Source organism: Pelobates fuscus, chromosome 1 (assembly GCF_036172605.1).
Source record: "Pelobates fuscus isolate aPelFus1 chromosome 1, aPelFus1.pri, whole genome shotgun sequence".
In the NCBI taxonomy this organism is placed as follows: Eukaryota; Metazoa; Chordata; class Amphibia; order Anura; family Pelobatidae; genus Pelobates; species Pelobates fuscus.
This window is the reverse complement of record NC_086317.1, coordinates 470,149,093-470,170,761: the sequence shown is the minus strand read 5'-3', so window position 1 is coordinate 470,170,761 and position 21,669 is coordinate 470,149,093. Positions and strand designations below refer to the sequence as shown.

Sequence of the window (21,669 nt, the reverse complement as noted above, 5' to 3'; positions counted from 1 at the left end):
CCCACACTTACCGCTGATTGGCTCAAATTATACCGCGTAACATATTTAACACGAGTCCGTGTTCAGTTCCTTGTTGATGGCCTTTGAGAAAGGCGCTTTTCATAGCGCCGAAACGCGTTAGGCAGATTATGATTTTTTTTAAACCACGGCACTTTATTTTCTTTAACACTGTTTGGGGTGTATAGTTAGGGAAATAGGGTTTGCAGCCTGTATGGAGCAGTACATAGGGAAAGTATGAGCTAACGCTTTTGATATGGCATGATTTCACTGAGGATTCATTTGATCACAGTAGCCAGTGTGAGTTACTATGTAACACTGGTCTAAGATATATCCTTTAGTGTAGCCATTCACTGGGGCTTGAAGGTCGCTCTATTTCTAGTTGGCATTGTTCACACTGAGGACTTACCTTATCTCAATAGTCAGTGTGAGCCACTATATAACACTGGTCTAAGTAGTGTCCTCTAGTGTAACCTTTATTGGGGTTGGAGTGTCTCCTTACTATAGTTGTCACTATAGCTTATGTCCGTTTCTCTAGAGAGCTATTTATTAATCTCTCTCATTTACATACCCTTTCTCTTGGGTGGACACCTATATAGCTATACACAACTTTTACCTCCTATTACCCCTTGCCTCAGCTCCTCCCTGAGCTACTCATTTACCCTCTCTCCCTCTCTGAGCGTGTTTATATTATTTTTTTATTTTTTATTATTTTCTCTAGTTCATGGTCTTGTATACCAATTAAACGATTTTTATTTTAAAGTGACAGGCCACTCAGTTCAATATCTCACTAGTGTTTCCTGGACATTCTGTCCTAGGTTTACACTTCATTCCTTCTCGTTGTGGGTAACATTATCAGTTTGTGGGGTTTTAGTTGTTTAATCAGAGCAATGCTGATAAGCTGTAATATTACAGAATGCGGGAGGTGAATGTGATTAATTTGTCAGGCAGCCGCATGCTAGCAGTGTCCTGGAACTCGCTGGTGCCTTAAGTGGATTAGCAAAGACCGATCGGGATGAGGAAAGCAGTTTTTAATACACTCTACATTTTCTGCATTTATTTATACTTTATTATTTATGTGTTTAAATATATGTGTCTGTGTGTGTGTATTTGCAGGTGCTGTCATTTATTCAGCTACTCTCCCTATAATGATTTGTCTGGCATGAGCTGGGACGTTGTCATGCTTTTCCCAAATAGACGTTCCTGGAAAAGTGACAATCATATGTAGAAATTAAAGGGACACTATAGTCACCTGAACAACTTTAGCTTAATGAAGCAGTTTTGGTGTATAGAACATGCCCCATGCAGCCTCACTGCTCAATCCTCTGCCATTTAGGAGTTAAATCCCTTTGTTTATGAACCCTAGTCACACCTCCCTGCATGTGACTTGCACAGCCTTCCATAAACACTTCCTGTAAAGAGAGCCCTATTTAGGCTTTCTTTATTGCAAGTTCTGTTGAATTAAGATTTTCTTATCCCCTGCTATGTTAATAGCTTGCTAAACCCTGCAAGAGCCTCCTGTATGTGATTAAAGTTCAATTTAGAGATTGAGATACAATTATTTAAGGTAAATTACATCTGTTTGAAAGTGAAACCAGTTTTTTTTTTCATGCAGGCTCTGTCAATCATAGCCAGGGGAGGTGTGGCTAGGGCTGCATAAACAGAAACAAAGTGATTTAACTCCTAAATGACAGTGAAATTGAGCAGTGAAATTGCAGGGGAATGATCTATACACTAAAACTGCTTTATTTAGCTAAAGTAATTTAGGTGACTATAGTGTTCCTTTAATAATAATAATCTGTTATTTTCGAAACTGTTACATGTAAATCTATTATACAAATAAGGTTATTTTCCTAATAAACATTGTGTTATCTCCCCGACCTATTATCTGATGCCTAGCAAACATTAAATACATAGTGTTATCTCCCCGGTCTATTATCTGATGCCTGAACATAGTGTTACATTCCTGACCTCTAGATATGCATTAAAGCTTATGTAAATAGTGTTCTCTTTCTGACCCATTATCTCATTTCTAACATTTATTACATAGACGTTGCTGCATTAGTGTGAATAAATGTATATTGAGACGGGGCATACATACTGTATTCATTTTAATCTGCGTACAACTGTGAATTGTAATCACTGTATAGTGCGATTGGATGTACATTATGGTCACTGCACGTGTGAATCCATTTTAGTAAGATGTGAATAAGTCTGAATCCGTGTATATATTGAGGGTGTTTATACGTTAAGATAATACTGTTTCGATGTAAGTCAGTGTTTTTTGAGATTAGGTGTACATTAATGACATAATGTATTGGTGTAAATAAATGTGAATATACTGGTTATATATTATGGCGATGCTGTATTGGTGTCGGTTAGTGTGTGTGTGTGTGTGTATATGTATATATATATATATAATAAATAAATAAAGGTGGTATACGTTGGGGCATGCTGTACATACGCAAATATGTGAGTATTGCCAACAATCAAACTATCTGACTCCTGATCAATCGGGCTTTCGCCAGAATCACTCCACTACAACTGCCCTATTAAAAGTTTGCAATGACATACATACTCGCATGGAACAAGGAGACCTAACTGGAGCTATTTTCCTTGATTTTGCAAAGGCCTTTGACACCGTAAACCACGACATTCTACTGCACAAACTAAAAAACTCGGGTATTGGTGATTGTCCGCTAACCTGGTTTCAATCATATGTATTGGATCACTCGCAATATGTGTGGCCATTTCTGACAGCGACTCCCTCCCTCTCCCAGTCACATGTGGTGTTCCCTAAGGTTCCATTCTCGGCCCCCTACTGTTCACATTATTTATAAATGATCTGCCTAATGTCTGCAAATCTTTAAATGTACGCAGACCACACAGTAATCTATGTGAGCAAATCTGATCTACTGCAGCTTGAGGCTGTGCTCCAAGACCAGTTTACAGAGGTAGAAAAGTGGATCGCAAAAAACAAGCTCTTCCTAATCACTGACAAAACTGTCACAATGATCTTTGGAACAGTACCTAAATTACACAATTCCCACCTATCCATCAAAACAAATTCAAATAGCACGCTGACCGCAGTCCACTCTTTCACATACTTGGGTATGATGTTAGACTCACTCTATCTTTTGGCCTGCACATAGAAAAGCTTGCATCTAAACTTTAGCCAAAACTAGGTGCCCTGTACAGAAACAAATCATGCCTAAGCCCTACAATAAAGAAAAAGATTGTACAGCAAATGCTGATGCCAATCATTGATTATGGGGATGTAGTATATGCATCTGCATCGCAATCCCACATTAATAAACTTAATATATTGTATAACTTGTTCTGTCGCTTTGTGCTACAATGTAATTACTCCCGCCCTACCTGAACAAAATGCTCTCCCCGGCTGTTCCCACTTCCTATAACCTCCGATCCAGTACCAACACTTTACTTAGTCTACCTCAATACAAAAAGAAAGCAGCCCGATCCTCCTTCTCCTACAGAGTGCCGCAATTGTGGAACAACCTCCCGCACAATTTGAAATCTTCCCCAAGCCTAAAGTCCTTTAAGAGATCCCTCTCTACATACCTCAAAACAGAATGCACCTGTCATGGTTGATTATATATTTCCTACCTGTTCTATGTTAAATTGTGTATATATTGTATGTTAATATTGTATTTGTATTTTATTGTACACTAACTGTAACAATGTAATGATTTGTGGACCCAGGACATACTTGAAAACGAGAGAAATCTCAAAGTATCTTTCCTGGTAAAATATTTTATAAAAAATAAATTTGTAAATGTATATTGGGACTGGGTATATGTTAGGGCATGCTGTATATGTGTAAATGTATATTGGGACTGGGTATACGTTAGGCCATGCTGTATATGTGTAAATGTATATTGGGACTGGGTATACGTTAGGCCATGCTGTATATGTGTAAATGTATATTGGGACTGTGTATATGTTAAGGCCATGCTGTATATGTGTAAATGTATATTGGGACTGTGTATATGTTAAGGCCATGCTGTATATGTGTAAATGTATATGTTAGGGCCATGCTGTATATGTGTAAATGTATATTGGGACTGTGTATATGTTAAGGCCATGCTGTATATGTGTAAATGTATATGTTAGGGCCATGCTGTATATGTGTAAATGTATATTGGGACTGGGTATATGTTAGGGCATGCTGTATATGTTAGGGCATGCTGTATATGTTAGGGCATGCTGTATATGTGTAAATGTATATGTTAGGGCCATGCTGTATATGTGTAAATGTATATTGGGACTGGGTATATGTTAGGGCATGCTGTATATGTTAGGGCATGCTGTATATGTGTAAATGTATATTGGGACTGGGTATACGTTGGGCCATGCTGTATATGTGTAAATGTATATGTTAGGGCCATGCTGTATATGTATAAATGTATATTGGGACTGGGTATATGTTAGGGCATGCTGTATATGTTAGGGCATGCTGTATATGTTAGGGCCATGCTGTATATGTGTAAATGTATATTGGGACTGGGTATATGTTAGGGCATGCTGTATATGTTAGGGCATGCTGTATATGTGTAAATGTATATTGGGACTGGGTATATGTTAGGGCATGCTGTATATGTTAGGGCATGCTGTATATGTGTAAATGTATATTGGGACTGGGTATACGTTAGGCCATGCTGTATATGTGTAAATGTATATGTTAGGGCCATGCTGTATATGTATAAATGTATATTGGGACTGGGTATATGTTAGGGCATGCTGTATATGTTAGGGCCATGCTGTATATGTGTAAATGTATATTGGGACTGGGTATACGTTAGGCCATGCTGTATATGTTAGGGCATGCTGTATATGTTAGGGCATGCTGTATATGTTAGGGCATGCTGTATATGTATAAATGTATATTGGGACTGGGTATATGTTAGGGCATGCTGTATATGTTAGGGCCATGCTGTATATGTGTAAATGTATATTGGGACTGGGTATACGTTAGGCCATGCTGTATATGTGTAAATGTATATGTTAGGGCCATACTGTATATGTGTAAATGTATATTGGGTCTGGGTATACGTTAGGGCCATATTGTAAGAGTGAATCGATGCGAAGTGTTACCTGCATTCATTGAATCTTACTGTAATATCTTATAGAATCGTCTTTCTACTTATTGTGAGATTCGGGTCCTTTATTACACTCCCTGGCCTACTACAGTGTATCCTGATACACAAGGGCTCCGTGTACATCCACACAAATAAACACAGACCTGCATGAATACATATTACTCGGATTGAAACGTGTGTGTGTGTGTTTAAAAGAGAGATCTGCTTAACTGCTGTAATTGTGAAGCCTCCACTAGAGAGTGTGAAGCTGCCAGGTCCTCTGGATCTGTGTCAATCTTGCGATCCTTTGTCTCCTGCTTTTAGTGCAGACACCATACCACTGTACCTTTTATTCTGCATGCTGTCTAAGCTGGGTGCCCCCTGTATAGCAGTGCTTAGCTGTGTCTGGATGAAAGTTATCTGTTGGTATTCAATAACTTGGCCGTGCACTCTTATAACTAAATATCTACTTGTCTGTCATTTGCTGCAGGGAACACAGTCAGCAATCTGATCATTATCCTACCTCCACTCTTTGGCGCCATCCAGACTGTGAAAGACGGGCTTGAAACTCGATATGTAGTTGCCTACCTAGGTCTTACAGGTACGTGTCCATTTTGTCTCATTTGTGATACACACTGCTGACAATTTAAAATACATTCTCCTTTAATTTTTCATTTATTTGCATTAAACAAATTTTTTGCCTTAAAACCTCATTTGAATAGTTTGCCGAGATCTAGGAATTGGCTACTGAGTAGTGTGTGTGTGTGTGTGTGTGTGTGTGTGTGTGTGTGTGTGTGTGTGTCTGTCTATCTCTATTCATGCACGGACGGACAGTGCTTAGTTCAATTCTGATGTGTGTGAATGCAGGGATGTTTTTGCAGTCGATCTGTGGTTTTTTGTGTTTTTTATTGCAGATGTGTTTGCATGGAGTGTATATAAGTGAATGCAAGGGAGTATCTGTGTGTTGTTTGAGTCTGTGTTTGTGAATATGACCCTTTAAAGAGGCACATTCACTTATTTGTTTGCATTTTTTAATTTCATTTAAATGTTATATTTCTGCAAAGATCCCCCAAAGGGACATGTCCGCTTTCCTTGGGGCACACGAATGAAGAGGGGAGGATGCAATCCCTACTATGTGTCATGGACATCTTCTGACTGCATGGAATTGTAGTGACACTTCCAGCCTAGTCTTTATCCATCTTATCTGGTCTGATTTCATCTAAAAAAAACACACACACAAAAAAAAAAAAAAAACACAAAACTGCAGCTTCATTCCAGTATTTTACACAATAAGCAGGATTATTTTTAAAGCGTTGAGTTGGTTTTAGTTCATTCTATATTTTTTCGTTCCAGCTGTGGGTTTAGGCTCCTGGTGCTTCCACATGACCTTACAGTATGAAATGCAGGTACGTGTCATTAATTCTAACTTTGTAAAACGATTGGTGTTTTCGTACGTTTATTCACATGGATATCTGAGGGTTTTTCTGCACAATCTATTTACCAGAAAATGTCTACAAACATTGAAACAACTTACTTTGCATTAAACTGATATACTAGGCAGAAAATGCCACACAATGTTCAATGCCTTAAAAAAAAATAATGCAAAAATAAAATAATTTAAAGGGATACGCCTGGCGTGGTAGACCGTTCTTACATATTGTAATTGATATTAATTTCAGGTTATCTTTTAGCCTGGCCCACTGTTCATTCTTACAGCTCCCTCACCAGGAACAAGCTGGAGGGGCCCATAATTCTGTTCTAATGTTACTATAAACACTCCCCACCATCCAGCCAAGATTTCCAAGCTTATGGAATATGTAATGTATCCCCTGGTGGAAGCTCCACTTATTGCACAGGGTGAGTGGGATTATTTTATAAGCTGATAGATGCCATATTATGGCTGCTATCCGTTTATACATAGCTGGTTCAATATTGCATAAACCTGGCTGTATGCATTAATCAATCCAATCACCGATTGCTCTCCTAGCCCTGACTCTCTTCAGCAAAGGAGAGGTACCGGACACACATGTTGGATGGATCTTCCTTGTCATACGTTTGTGTCTGCTGTCTATAATCCACTCCGGGAAGAATGTCTAGATGCTGTGTACTCTGTACGATAAGCTTTGCAGTGCGCTGCTGTTATTTAACAATTATTGTATTCAGTGAGGGTAATGTCTGACTACCATTAGCTGTAGAATGACAAAAAAAAAGATCCATTGATAACTTCAAATGTGATCACAGCGAGACGATATTGCTTATTGCTGTTGGCAGAGCTTGTTAAATATAAGACCTTGACGTATTGCTATTTCCATATATCATATGTATTGTATGCTGCAGTTTTTGATTGTGTAATAATTCACTGCTTGTTCTGTCTTTACATACAGCTTTTGGACGAGTTGCCGATGATCTACAGTTGCAGTATTTTTGTCTATTGTTTGTGAGTACCCTGACCTAAACACATCGTATCATGTACCTGCCATTAATCACCCCAGTCTGCTTTAGATACCTGGCATTTCTTCAGTGGATTTCTCCCTATAAATCCCTGTGTAGAAGGAATAGGTAAACCAGGAGCACACTACACCTAAGTATCCAAAATATTAAAGAGACACTCCATACCCATTAATAACTTTAGCTTTGCAAAAAGTGCAGATTTTTTTAATAGAAAATCACTTTTTTATATATTTTTTAAATAGTTTAAATTTTAACCTGGCATTCAAGCATAAAACCGTTCCCGTCACTTCCTAGTTATTTAGCTCCGTGAAGCTAAACTAAAGAGGCAGCAATTGCCAAGAACACCAGCCTTGGCAAAGTATACTCATTGAGCGGCATTGGGAAGTCTGTGATTGGACAGCCACAGAAAGTCTGGGCGGGGTTAGAAGGGGAGGGTATACAAAGGCTGCAGACAGGATGATAACTGCAGGTATTGCAAGATGTTTATAGATATACCTCCAATAAGAAAATGCACAATTAAATGCATGCACTACTTTTTCAATTGGGGTATATCCACTAAATGGTGACTTTTGTTTGTTTTTTGGGCAGTGGAGTGTCCTTTAAAAAAAAAAAAAAAAAAAAAAGATTAATACCGAACACCTAGATTGTTTACGAACAACCGGTGCCATCTCAAGGATGGGGGTGTTGTAGCTATAACCTTTCTCTCCCTACTGGACAGCTCACATAGTGCTCACAGACAATACTACTGGCCATAGATGTTAACATGGTTTTCTATTATTACTCGGTTATTGTATATTTTCTCGACTTCCCGTTTCTTTTAAATTGTCGCATGCCTGTCTGTTGTGTTGAATTGTTTCGACTGGTTTTCTTTCGTTTTAATCAAATCTTTTCCAAAGTGGAGTCAATGCATTGGGAACCAATGTAATACACATTCTTACTCCTTTGGATCCCATGACAATTGCTCCACTTTTAGAATGTTTACCCATTTCCTGGTCCATACAATTGTTTTATTGAGGATCCCATCAAATCTGAACAGCTATTGGCTCTCGTAGACTAATAATGGTGGTCTGCATATCATAGATAAAATATTTTTTTTTTTTTTTTTGTCAATCTTTCTTTTATTAGAGGCAAACAAGATGGGATACATAAGAGAAATTGGGGAAAGCGGTCAAATGAGTTACAGTATAGGGTCAGTACAGCAAGATTAAATGACATTTCCTGAATTGCGGTGCCTCAATTTTTAAATATTTTTCTGTCGTTAAAACCGTAGTTAGAAAATACAGGCTAAGGATCATAAGATCCGGTAGGTAACATGCTAACATATTAGAGGTCCTACAGTTGGTTTTACATGCGTAGACGAGAAGCTCACAGTTTAAAGCAACAGCGGTGGAGCATTAGGATAATTGTTATAAGTATCGATCAGGGAATTTAAATGCAGGCTATGGATCAGATGATCCGGTTAGGAACCTGCTAAAATATTAGAGGTCATACAGTTGGTTTCACAGCTTGGACCCTGCTGTTAGGTACAGGGGGCACATTACAGATTGCTATGGGCATCTGAGACAGTGTTATCAAGGCATATTAGGTAGGCAGACATTAACATTGTCAGAGTGGACGACTGAACATCAAATTGCTAACTGATGAGGCTCATACTGGTAAGATGTTATGTTTGCCATGAGATGATTATGTGCATGAAGAAGATAGCACTAATTTAACCGGCATACAAACAAGAAGTAATATAAAAAGAAACAGGAGAAAACATTTTTTGGGCCAGTGTTATATCACTGCACTGTCTTATCAAGGCTTGGAGCTGGTGTAAGGCAAGGTGACCCGTGAAAACAAGCTGTATGTTGATGGAACTGTATGGGGCTGATCACCCTATGCCCGTTAATGGTACGCTGCTAAGACTAGAACCCACAAGTTCACCTCTTTGTATGGAAGGGAGCCACCAGTCCCTAGTGCCCTTGTGCTCCCGCCCTGCTCTGGCTGTATAGCGGCATAGTCCAGTTACCAGACCGTGGTCTCTGGGACTTCTCAGTGCTCGTGCTCTGTGTTGCCCGGCGTGGCTGAGCTGGCAGTATTCAGCAGGACTCTTCGTTTTCTGCACTGATGTGGGGATTCGTGTAGCGGGTTGCGGCTGGACGAGATGCTTTAGGTAGGTATGCTTTTGAGGGTTCGTGTCTGCACTGGTGTGACGGGCGAGGTGTCTGTCTGCTGCACGCTCATTCAGCCGGTAAGGTAGTCTCCGCGGCTTTCGTCGCTTCAGGATTGTCGTGCTGTCTCGGGGTGAGTGTCGGCTTTTAGGAGGCTGCCTGGGTCGCTTCTTAGTGCGTATGTGTTCTCCTCTGGCAGGCCGTCGCCATTTTAGGGCCTTGGTTGCCAGGGGGGGGTTGCGCTCTTGTTGGATGCTTGCTTGCTCCGCTGTGAGTGTGCGGGTATGAGAGTTGTGTGCCTGGGCTTGCTGCTCTCTGAGTGCCAGCTTCTCCCAGAATTTGGCAAATAGCGCATCTAGTTTGGCAAGGAGGTCAGTCCCCTCCATAGGTCGAGCTTGTGCGAAGGCGGCCATTTTGCCGGAGTTCGCCTCTTCCCGCCGTCGATGGAGCTCCCTGTTTGGGGTTTTAGCAGGTAGTTGGTCTGTCAAGCTTTGACCGGGATAACCCCCACCGGTCCGGGGGGGGGAACAGGGTGTTTTGTCAGTTGCCCTTCCGATGCAGGGTCGGGGAGAGCGGCCGCCTCCCCCCAGTCCCCTCACCTCTAGGCCGTGTCTGGCCAGCATAGCCTCCCGGTCTCCGAGGTTCTCAGAACGGGTATCAATCTTGTCACCAGGTCTCGCTTATCTCGATCAGCGTTTCCAGGTTTAGTTTTCGGCTCGGGTTTGGCAAAAATCAGCAGTAACAGGGCCCGTTAGACGGGAGCCCAGCTTACGTGCGACCGTTTGGCTCGCTGGCTTAGCCCCGCCCCCCATAGATAAAATATTGTATGGGACATGGCATCCATGAAATAGTAATAGACAACAGAGAAATGTCCACTCTGGCTGGGAACTGTACAAAGAAACATTGAACGGCCTGCAGCTATGTGCGACAGAGCTACGATTTATGTAATATGATTATCAGCCTTTTATTTGCTAGTAAGGAAAGGTGAGAGAGAGAATTTTATTGAGAACAATTAAAATACCTGCCTACGGTAATACATACCCAGTGGTGTCACTGTGTTACTTTACAGTGTGTCTCTGCCCCCTAGTGGCGGCTTTAAAGGAAAATCGAAATTTCTCTAATTAACGATATACATGTATTCCATATCTGATACACACCTACTCTTTAACCCCTTAAGGACCAAACTTCTGGAATAAAAGGGAATCATGACATGTCACACATGTCATGTGTCCTTAAGGGTTTAAGGTTTATATGCTGAAGTAAGAATTCAAAGTGAATATCAAATTAAATTAAACATTTCAAATTAATTATAAATTCACCTTGAATCCTCACCCTAGTGAACAACTGTTTGTTTCAGGCTAGTTTGTAAATGAATAAGCCCATAAAGTCTCAACTTTACTATAGTTTCACGATTTCTTCACATAAAAACCTTAATCTGCAATGTCTAACTCATTACCATGAAACTGATAGGGTCCTGTTTTTAAACACGGCACGTAGATGGAGTGGAGTTATGAAAGCATGACAATCTTAAAATGATATAATTTAGGAATCTCTTGGTAATTGTCTCTAGTTTCATTTATCGTTTTGGTTTTCATTTCAGATATGAATGTTTCAAGAACAGAAATTCCTACAATTATTTGCTGCTCATTATTTTAGCTCTGTTTAGCTTAATAGTAACTACAGTAAGTGTCATTTTATTTATTTGATATTTTCACTATCCATTTTATTTATTTTATATCATGGGTTGTTATGAATTGAAGGTGAAAGTACGCAAAAAATAGGTTCTAGTTTGAGATGACAATAAACTCGTATCTAGGCAGGGCTAGTTTGACACCACTTGACACAAGGTAGCCAAAACTCGTCAGTCTTATACATACTGACAATCAGTCAGCATTATTCGCTAATTTGTGAGTTGCTGGGAATCTAAGGGGAATTTTAGATTTCAGCCTTTTATAGCAGCCAAATTGGAAATATTCTCCAAGCTATGTTTTCAGATCGCTAAATTGGCCTACAATTTGTAATTCTCTTTTTCTCACACCTTAATGAATAACCCTGTAAGATAGGTTACTGTGGACAAACTGCAAGCATAGCATAGCGCAAAGGTTGTATGCGAGAAATTAAAATACAGACGGCGTAAATTCATTAATCTTTCCTCTAAGCTTGTTTAAAATAAACATTTTCTGCTAAGATAAAGGTCACCATAAACATTCATTTTAAAATCATCGTCTTCTTCTGCAGATAGATATATTAAAATGAGGTGTATATGTGACTTACTTAGAGATCCACTGTCAATAAATACAGTATGGAATAGAGCTTTAACTGCTGTCTGATAGGGCATAGAATTTTCATGTTGCAATTGAAACCATTAATATATCCACTATTTTAGTACTTTTTTATTATTGACTTTTTTTTTTTTGGTGATATGGTTTATAGTTCACATGCCAACAATCAAAAAGCTGGTGCAAATAAAAAAAAAAGCAGTGATAAAGAACAAACCTATTTTTTTTTTCCACAAAATAATACCGAAGGTTAAAGGGACACAATAGGCACCATAACCACCACATCTTTAGCTTACTGGAGTGGTGTTGGTGCATGGATCATGTCCCACGCAGTCTCACTCCTTAATGATCTGCCCTTTAGGAGTTAAATCTCTTTGTTTATGCAGCCCTAGCCATACCTCCCTGCATGTGACTTACATAGCCTTCCTAAACATCTCCTGTAAATAATCATCTAATGTTTACACTTCCTTTATTGCACAGTCTGTTTAATTTAGAATTCCGTGTCTCCTGCACTGATAATAGCCTGCTAGACCCTGGCAGAGTCTTCTGTGTGTGATTAAACTTCAATTCACAGGGGGCATGATCTAAAAAAAAAAAAAAACTGCTTCATTAAGCTAGCGTTGTTTTGGTAACTAAACTTGTCCCTTTAAATAACTTGGTAACCATTTAAAGAAGCACAGATACTCTGGATTAGATTGCATTAAAGCAGCTGTGTCGTGGCTTTTCTGCTCTGATATGTATAGTTTTAAGGATATTTCTGTTTAAGGGAACACTGTAGGGTCAGAAACACAAACATGTATTCCTGACCCTATAGTGTTTAACCCACCATTTAGGTGGCTTGACCTCCCTTAACCCTTAATCCACCGCCACCACTGACCCCGCTCCCGATCCGCCTCCTTCGTGACATCACCAGAATTGCCGATTATTTTGCCAATTCAATGCTTTCCCATAGGGAAAGTATTGGATTGGCTGAAATTGGCAAGGAGGCAGGATGGGTGTGGGGCAAAACCCAGTTTTAGCCAATCAGCACCTCCTTATAGAGATGCATTGAATCAATGCAGACCTATAAGGAAAATTCAGCGTCCCCATGCAGAGCGTGGAGACACTGAATGGCAGGGCTGCTTACTGTGCAGCACTGACCCAGGAAGCACCTCCAGTGGCCATCTGAGGAGTGGCCACTTGGAGGTGTCCGTAGGGGCAATGTAAACAATCCCTCTTCTCTGAAAATGCAGTGTTTGCATGAAAATGCCTGAAGGCAGTGGTTATACTCACCAGAACAACTACATTAAGCTATAGTTGCTCTGGTGACTATAGTGTCCCTTTAACTTAGTTATGGGGCATTCTGAGCACCGTAATCTCTCTAATATGCTGTAGTAGTAATGGTTCCATGCCTCAGTTTTCTGTTCATCCATTTTTCACAGTGTTACATATACAAAGGGCCCCGTATGGATGCCGAGCTATGTCTATGGTAACAATATAAAGTTTTTTCCAAGTTTGGAAAACATTTGTTGATGGAGTTTTCGATCTGACGCAGTCAGCCAATGATTGTTGTCCAAATTTGGACCGAATTATTCCTGATTCTAGTTAAGTGTAACTGCCTAGTGTCAGTGTGATACGGATACCCAATCAGAATGCTCGTTAGTCCCCCATCTCTACACACCACTACCTTGGTTTTAGAACTCCTTCTTTGAGTGACCTTCGCAAACAAGTACGTTACAAAGCAGAGGAAGTTATTAACATTCTGCTGCTGTTGGGGATAGAAGTAAAATAATCCTTATGTGTCCACAACAAAACAGACAACAACAAAAAAATCGCTTACAGAGAGATATAATAAAATAAGATCTGCTGATATTCAGCCATAGATATGCTGAAATGTGATATTACGGAGTTGCTCTTTTTAACCACTTACGCCCATTTTAGTAACTATTTTTTTTTTCTTTTTTTTTCTTAGGTTTACTTAAGATGGAAGGAGCCAGTATTTCATCAGGTAAGTTTTCCACATTGATTTAGATTTAAACAGTGAAAAGATATGACTATCACACACACTTTACTGTAGTTTAAATGGCTTTAAATAAATGATTTCAACAATTCTACTCAACATTACTGGTTAAAGGTCACACAAACTACAAACCAGGATCTGGGTTAACAATGTCCTGTTACTCTCAAGTTCTAGAGGGAACTCTGACTTATATTATTGCAGGAAGGAACATGATCTAAAACTGAGCACTAGCATGCACTTTTAAAACCTCTGATAGCGATGCTTGCAATTTTGAAATGTTTTACAGATGTGCTAAATGACCTTAAACATTAGAGTGTGCTTGGCTCTGTGTGTGGCACGTCCCAGCTAAACTTCCTCCGCGATGCAGCAAGACACCTGGGAATGAGGGATTCTGGGAAATCATTTAATCCTACGCAGATGGTTCCCGCATTGTTATTCACGTGGGGCCCATATCTCATAGCAATGTCTCTGCCGTGCCGATAAAAATCACATTTTCTGGCCACGATGCTTCTAAATTAAAACGGACAATTTATTGAATAACCCTGCATGTTTCTAGCAGGATTTGTGTTATGTCAGTAAATTATATAGAATGAATCCGTGTCAAGCAGTGAGACAATATATACACACACAAAAATGGCAAATGCTAATTTTCTACTTTCTACAAGAAATTCTAAAATAAATTCTACATTATCTGTTCATCGTGATTGAATCATGCTTTATCTAAGGAAATGTGTGCTGTATATTGTATTTTGTGAAGCACTTTGAAATGATACCTCCTATACACTAAGACAGGGCTGCCTAAAAGCTAGGTCCCTAAATGTTGTAGAACTCCAACTCTCATGATGCTTTGCGTGTCTTTAGAATGCCTTTAGACTGACAAAGCGTCATGGAAGCTGTAGTTTTAACACATCTGTGGATCTACCTTTTGGGCACCCCTGCACTAAGTCATTCTCTGCTTCTAGCTTTAACAAAAATAAATCACTAATCCGTTTCTCCTTCCCCCTGCAGGTCATGTATGGGGTGCTGGTTTCCTTTTTAGTGCTCAGATCTGTCTACATAGTGACATGGTAAGTAGAAAGCTTTTCCAAATTCTCTGCCAAATCCAAAATTGGTGAAAAACTAAAAATATTATAGCATAGGAGCCGCTATATAATCCCCAGCCGGACATGATTCATTGTCCAACCAGCAGCGACCTGTTCTTCCACAAACTGCAGATTTTAAGAAACGTATATCTATTCTTAATAGAGAGTTATTCCATAGGCCACCTCCAGATTGGTGGGAAAAGCAGCCTGCGTGCTATGCGTGCATACATAGTCTATGTCTCAGATATTATTCCCTCTAAGCGTACATTACTAAGCAATCCGACACTTAAACCGTGAAGAAGTGGATGTTGCACAACCAGACCTTGCTCTGCCGGCTGTGACATTGCTTTCTAAACTGTCTCATTGCTGGACTGCGTACACAAATTGCCAAGAGGGAGCCTTAATTCTCGGAAGGAGAGGAGGGAAAGGAAAGATAGCGGAAAAAGACCAAACAAAGTGAAGTGGGACTAGAGAAGGGAAGAGCAAAGTGTAGCCTTGAGCAATAAAGTCGAAACAGACTGAGAGAGAAGGTTGAACTCACTGGCTGGTAGGCTTTCAAACTTTCACCCAGAATGCTATTTTTGGCTTTTAGTGTTACTATCAATAGTATGAGTGCAGGTACATATATTATGTTTTATTTCTGCATTGGGTCTATACGTTCCTTATCCTTCAGTAATTCTTCTCTTGCTCCCTGGCAGGGTTTACCCATGGTTAAGGGGTCTGGCCTACACATCCCTCGGTGTATTTTTCATTGGGTTTGTGCTGTGGAATGTGGATAACATCTTCTGCCCTACCTGGAGGTACGTTCTGTGTTCTGGAGAGCCATAGGAAATGACGAGAAGTCGTCTGTTAAAACTATGTTGCTGCTGCCAGTTCTGGACTTCCTTGTCATATTAAGTGGAGAACAAGGGTTTCAACCATTTTCCTTAACAAGCTTTAATTTGAGCATCTGTGTGGAAGACCATCTGCTTCTCTGTTTTCATGAATGGAGAGAATGTGACCGTGGACTGAGGCATTGCGGATGAATGGAGAGAATGTGACTGTGGAGTGGGGCATTTCGGATGAATGGAGAGAATGTGACTGTGGAGTGGGGCATTGCGGATGAATGGATAGAATGTGACTGTGGAGTGGGGCATTGCGGATGAATGGATAGAATGTGACTGTGGAGTGGGGCATTGCGGATGAATGGAGAGAATGTGACTGTGGAGTGGGGCATTGCGGATGAATGGAGAGAATGTGACTGTGGAGTGGGGCATTAAGGATGAATGGAGAGAATGTGACTGGAGTGGGGCATTACGGATGAATGGAGAGAATGTGACTTTGGGGCATAGTGGGTTAATTAAATAGAATGTGACTGTGGAGTGGGGCAATGGAGAGAATGTGACTGTGGAGTGGGGCAATGCGGATGAATGGAGAGTTTGTGACTGGAGTGGGGCAATTCAGATGAATGGAGGGAATGTAGCTGAATTTAGTGTCTTGATTTGTTTCTTACACTGTAATAACTATTATTTTCTTTGCAATGTGCGTATTGAATATCCTTTAGTGAATAGTTATATCATGACTAGATAGAAACAGAATCGTAGAAGTGTCTATGGCAAAGGCTGACCACCTCCAACTGGATAAACATTACAATATTTGTAGTTCTTCTGCTGTCAAATTGTTGTCCAATCTTTTGTTGTTGTGTTCTTTGCGCATATATAACCAAAATAATAAGATTGTGGTATCTAAAAGCCGGTAACTGCTACGTTTGTCATATTTCAGAGGAGCGCGGCAGAAGATGCCTCCTGTGATCGGGGCCGTGACTCAATTTCATGCTTGGTGGCACATTCTGACTGGGCTGGGGTCTTATCTGCACATCCTTTTCAGGTATTGGTTAAGCCTAGTGAATCTATAGTGAGTCGGGTTCCTCACTTTCACTGCTGTGCACCAATTTACATGTTAACTGTCACTTTAATTAAACACACAGAGCCTTTATTTTACAAATGTGATTGTATTATCTCACTGGAAAGTCATTACTTGCTAAAGAAAGTCAAATGTATTCAGTGATTTGACTTTAACACATTTGTATTCTGTTATTTTAGTTTATACACAAGAACACTTTTCCTCAAGTGCCGGCCAAAAGTGAAGGTAGGTACCTCGTAGGTTACAAAAATGATATGATCCTGTAATTAAATGCGGCTAAACCCCTTTCTCTATCTGTGACATTATAATGCCATGTTTTTTCCGCAATGATCACAATATTGTGATGATTTCACAAAAGCCTTGTTTTCCCCCTATAAAATGTCATGTGACCTACCCATTAGAAACAGATGTAAAGGGATATCCCACACACCATAACAACCATGCGCTTTGCATGATTTATGGTGCAAGTAGGTCCTCTACACCCTGTCTTTCTTTTTTTAGTTACTAATTCTAGTAATTGCAGCATATTACAACATTTGCTGTAGCTGTGTGCCCATCACATCACTCAAAGTTATAATTGGGGGAACCCAATTTACTCTGACAGACAGTGAAGGCCATTGGCATATCAGCAACAGCTTCATTAAAAAAAAAAGCATGAATGAGGATTTCAGAAAACTAATGTGTTCTATTCATCAGGCTGTTATTTGCTTGATGAATAGAACCAGATACATACCCATTAACCCTTTCTGAGCATCTTGTGCCAGAACAGCGGAGTTAAACGCTGCTATTGTAATCACATGGTCTCATAGGGAAAGCATTGGATATGCTGAGATCATCAAGATTGATGATCTCAGCCAAAGAGGAGGGACCGGCCACAGAACACTGCAGCGAGGAATAAACGGCAAGTTAAAATTACCTTTTCACTTCACACAGGGGATACCCTAAACATTGAGCAGGTCACTATACACTATAGGATTGGGAATACATGTTTGTATTGTTTATTAAAACAATTTGAAGGTCAAAAGCAATACAGAAATATGAATGAGAAAACAATGGTGTCAAATAGCATCAAATAACAAAAGCAAGTAGATAGAAACATAAAAAATCCAAGCAGATAACTGGTCCATACATAAAAGCATTATTTGACATTAGAAAATCCATCATGTAATAGTCTGTGGAGAATTACCCCAAAAATCATCAATAAATTGTAGAAACATAGTTAGCCCAAGTAATAAAACTTTTTAAAATCTTTTAAAAATTATAAAAACAAAAAGCTCGGTAAAGAGGACTAGGGAGGGGTTAATGAGGTTAAACCGAGAGCGTTGCGTTGGTCGTGAGATTTCAGGCTGTGTTGGATTGGTAGATATGCCAGGGCTGAAATATTTTGTTATATTTAGGGAGTGATTCTTAAAGTCTATAGTTTAGTTCCTTCATGGTCTTAACAGAAGTAACTTTTTGAGAAATTGACAAAAGAGAAAAGTCAGAATTCCACTTTTCGCAATATAAGTTCAGTATGCGTTCTCTGTGTTCATTATTTTCATGCTCCTAGAAAGTTTTAGGTTTGTGGGTTTGCGGCTTCTCTGGCTGGATGTTCTAATGAAATATTGCAGACAACGTGGCCAAAGAGCTTTGATAAAGTCACACTCCCACCAAGTATGTTACTGTGTATCCAGATATTAGGCAGAGAGGTGAACCAGATGGAGAGGCTTTGCTAGGTTATCTTTTGTGGGGGGGGGGGTTAATTGGTTCTATGTAGGAGTAAGTGAATTTCCGTAGAGTAATGCTAGTAATTCGGTAGAAGAAAGAAGAAGCCAGTCGAAGGAAAAAAACAAAACCACACACACATGACAAACCACCAATGCTTTTGCCTGCCCTCACATGTAGAAAATACATATTTTTGCAGGTTTTTAGAGCGCTGTTCTACCCAATCTTATTTAACACCCTGCAAAAAAAACCATCTGATATTTGCTTGTTTGTGGGTTTTTTTGGGTGGGGGGTATGAATGATGCCATAGCATTGGCATTTTAGAACCCCCTTTCCTTATCTCCGTTTGTGCTGCTGTTTATTGAAAAGTACAGTAAACATTGACAAAGTTGCTGCTAAATAAATGCCTGGGACCCTAGCTGGCTCTGTATCATTCAGACACTGAACTCTGCAAGTGCAATAACTTACACACAGTCCGTGCTCCTTTACCGCACCAGTGGGCACATAAGCATTCCAAGGTATTTAACATAGAGAGGATCACGTTATCGCGGGAATTCCATCAGCATTCCGATCATCTTCATGACTTCTCCTTCACCCTGTGAACAATATGTAGACAAATGTTTAAAATTATTTTTTTTTTCTTTTATCTCCCCAGTTCCTCTTTGGGATGTGGCCAGTAATCATGGTGGAATCTCCGAAGAAACGCTGACCAAAATAATTAAACCGCACTACAGACATTCCGCAGTTGTACAGGCAGAAAATGGCAAAAGGACTCTCCTCCGCCAAACCTTCTATGCAGTGAAATGAACTTTGTTTGCAGTTTATATCTTTGTGGGTGTCTTTGTGTGTTCACGCACGCGCGCGCACACACACACACACGCCTGTGTACCAAGTTATTTATCCAGCTCTGCTCTGGTACTGCCAAACACAGCAAGAATGAAGAATGATGATTGAAACCTCACGAAGACCATGTTTGGAGATCTCAAAGGTGCATCAACTGTCAAGAAAGCAGCGTGGTTGATCTTAGTCCATTTTGGCCAGTTACAAGGAATGAAGTGCAACTGTTTGTCTCCCCATTGACCTCATTAATTATCACATTAAAGTGACACCACTGCCTTGATATAGGCCAAATGTAAAAGAAAAATTAAAGGCCAAATTAAATGACACGGCCGACTTTTAACTTTGCCCTCTGATGGGGCCATGTAAAACGCACAAGTTTCATTATTCTTCGATTTTGGTCAGGTATTAATCAGTGAAATTTGGGAATTAAAAGAACAGCTGAAACTTAAATCGTTTAAACGACCTGATTCTCTACCCGTCCCGTGCTGCTGTTATTTTTTTATTTTATTTTTTTTTTAGGTGTCCACAGATCTGTTTATTTCCAATGAAGGCAGCACCACGAGATTGCGGTGGAAATGTTTGCAATCAGTACGACACATTATTGGGTCACTTGTATATTCCCACTAAAAGCAGTATAACTCCAAACTAAAACGTACACTATCAAATACTCCCTATGGAAATTGCTTGGTGGAGAAATGCCTTATGCGCAAATCGTTTGATTAGAAACAGTGCCTAACTTAATTTCTTAATAAATTTGTGCCTCTCGTATATCTATGCATTTTCTTTCTCACTTAAGTCAAATGGGGTGGACGTCTGCAAATTAGATGGTCTTTAGTGAAGACTTAAGTGTTTGGAAATAGGGGGTAAGCTGTTACAGCGAGGCATGTTAATATGTGATCCTTCAGAACTCAGAATTCACCAGTGATCAATCGATGGTCACAGGAATATCAAAAATATAAGAATCTGATACATTACTACTGTCATAGAATACTAGCTGGGAATATGAAATTACTATTTGATTTACAATTCACTGTTCAAGGAACAATTAGATTACGTGTTCTAGAACTAAACGTCCGATGATGTGTTGTGATCTTTGGGATGGCAAAACCATAGGAACTTCAGTTTTGCAACAGCCGGGGACCTACCTTTCAGCCATCCTAAGAAATTAGCTCACGTAACAATCATTATCCTCTTTTCTAGGTAAAATCCTAATATTTAACAAACTAACCACATACTAAGTTGAATCTATATCAGAAACACGTCCCAATATAGCATGTTACAAGATAATGGACTATAATCACGCGCATGTTAAGTCTTTTATCAATTGAACTGAACAGTAGGTCTTGCACAACAGGTGTTATTAATAGATCGGTATGTCCTTATTGACATTTTTTATGTATGTGAATGTTTTGGTAGAATGGGTTTCTGGTATAGATATTTGATTTAATAAACTCCTTATATTTTTCTAATATCATGTAGTCTGGTATTATTGCATCAGAGATTAGTACAATTGGCAGCCGATATTTGCTTTTAGCATGAAATCATAAACAATAAGTGTTTACACATTTGTTTACTGTAGTGTTGCTAAACCGCTTCAGGCACCATAACCATGACAGCTTGCAGTAGTGGTTATGTCGAGGTGACCTCTTACCTGGGATCCGCTGGGCACCACTCCATGCCTGCACTACTTCTCATGGAGAGCTGGAAAGTCTCTATCCGAGCCAAGCTTAGCAGTGCAGGGCTTAGCTGATTGGCTAAGAGCAATTGGCTTTCTATTAATTAAGTAGAGAAATAATTTTACCAGATCACTGCCTCCCAATGTGCCTCACGTGCCAGGAGCCCCCTCCCTCTCACACATTCGGCAAGCTATTATAGAGAATAATTTGGTATTTGTTTGAGGTGGCAAAATTTAATTTCGGAGGACTTGACATTTCAATCACTGACATAGACTAATGAGTTGGGAACGTGAACTATAATATAATATAATGGCATAGTACATGGATGGGTGAATATGGCGTTTTAATTGTAAATAGTGACATGGCATACAACATGAAAAGTTGAATCCTTTTCCTCCTAGCGTTAAACCGATTTTATACGGACCTCAATTTTCCCAAAACGTGGATTAAGTAAAGCAAGTGGGTCATTTCAGGATTTCTCATGAAT

The 21,669-nt window shown here is 39.7% G+C and overlaps 1 protein-coding gene across 1 annotated transcript in view; it reads left to right on the top strand.

Moving 5' to 3' along the window:
* ACER3 (alkaline ceramidase 3) overlaps positions 1-20,975 on the top strand; it is a 55,281-nt gene extending 34,306 nt beyond the window's left edge. Inside the window, exons 2-11 of the mRNA XM_063444968.1 lie at positions 5,587-5,697; positions 6,450-6,502; positions 7,481-7,533; positions 11,301-11,382; positions 13,931-13,966; positions 14,987-15,045; positions 15,759-15,860; positions 16,822-16,926; positions 17,142-17,187; positions 19,322-20,975. Coding sequence (XP_063301038.1) covers positions 5,587-5,697; positions 6,450-6,502; positions 7,481-7,533; positions 11,301-11,382; positions 13,931-13,966; positions 14,987-15,045; positions 15,759-15,860; positions 16,822-16,926; positions 17,142-17,187; positions 19,322-19,375 — 701 coding nt within the window. The 3' untranslated portion in view covers positions 19,376-20,975. The remainder of the gene's footprint in view (positions 1-5,586; positions 5,698-6,449; positions 6,503-7,480; positions 7,534-11,300; positions 11,383-13,930; positions 13,967-14,986; positions 15,046-15,758; positions 15,861-16,821; positions 16,927-17,141; positions 17,188-19,321) is intronic.
* The last annotated feature ends 694 nt before the right edge of the window (positions 20,976-21,669 follow it).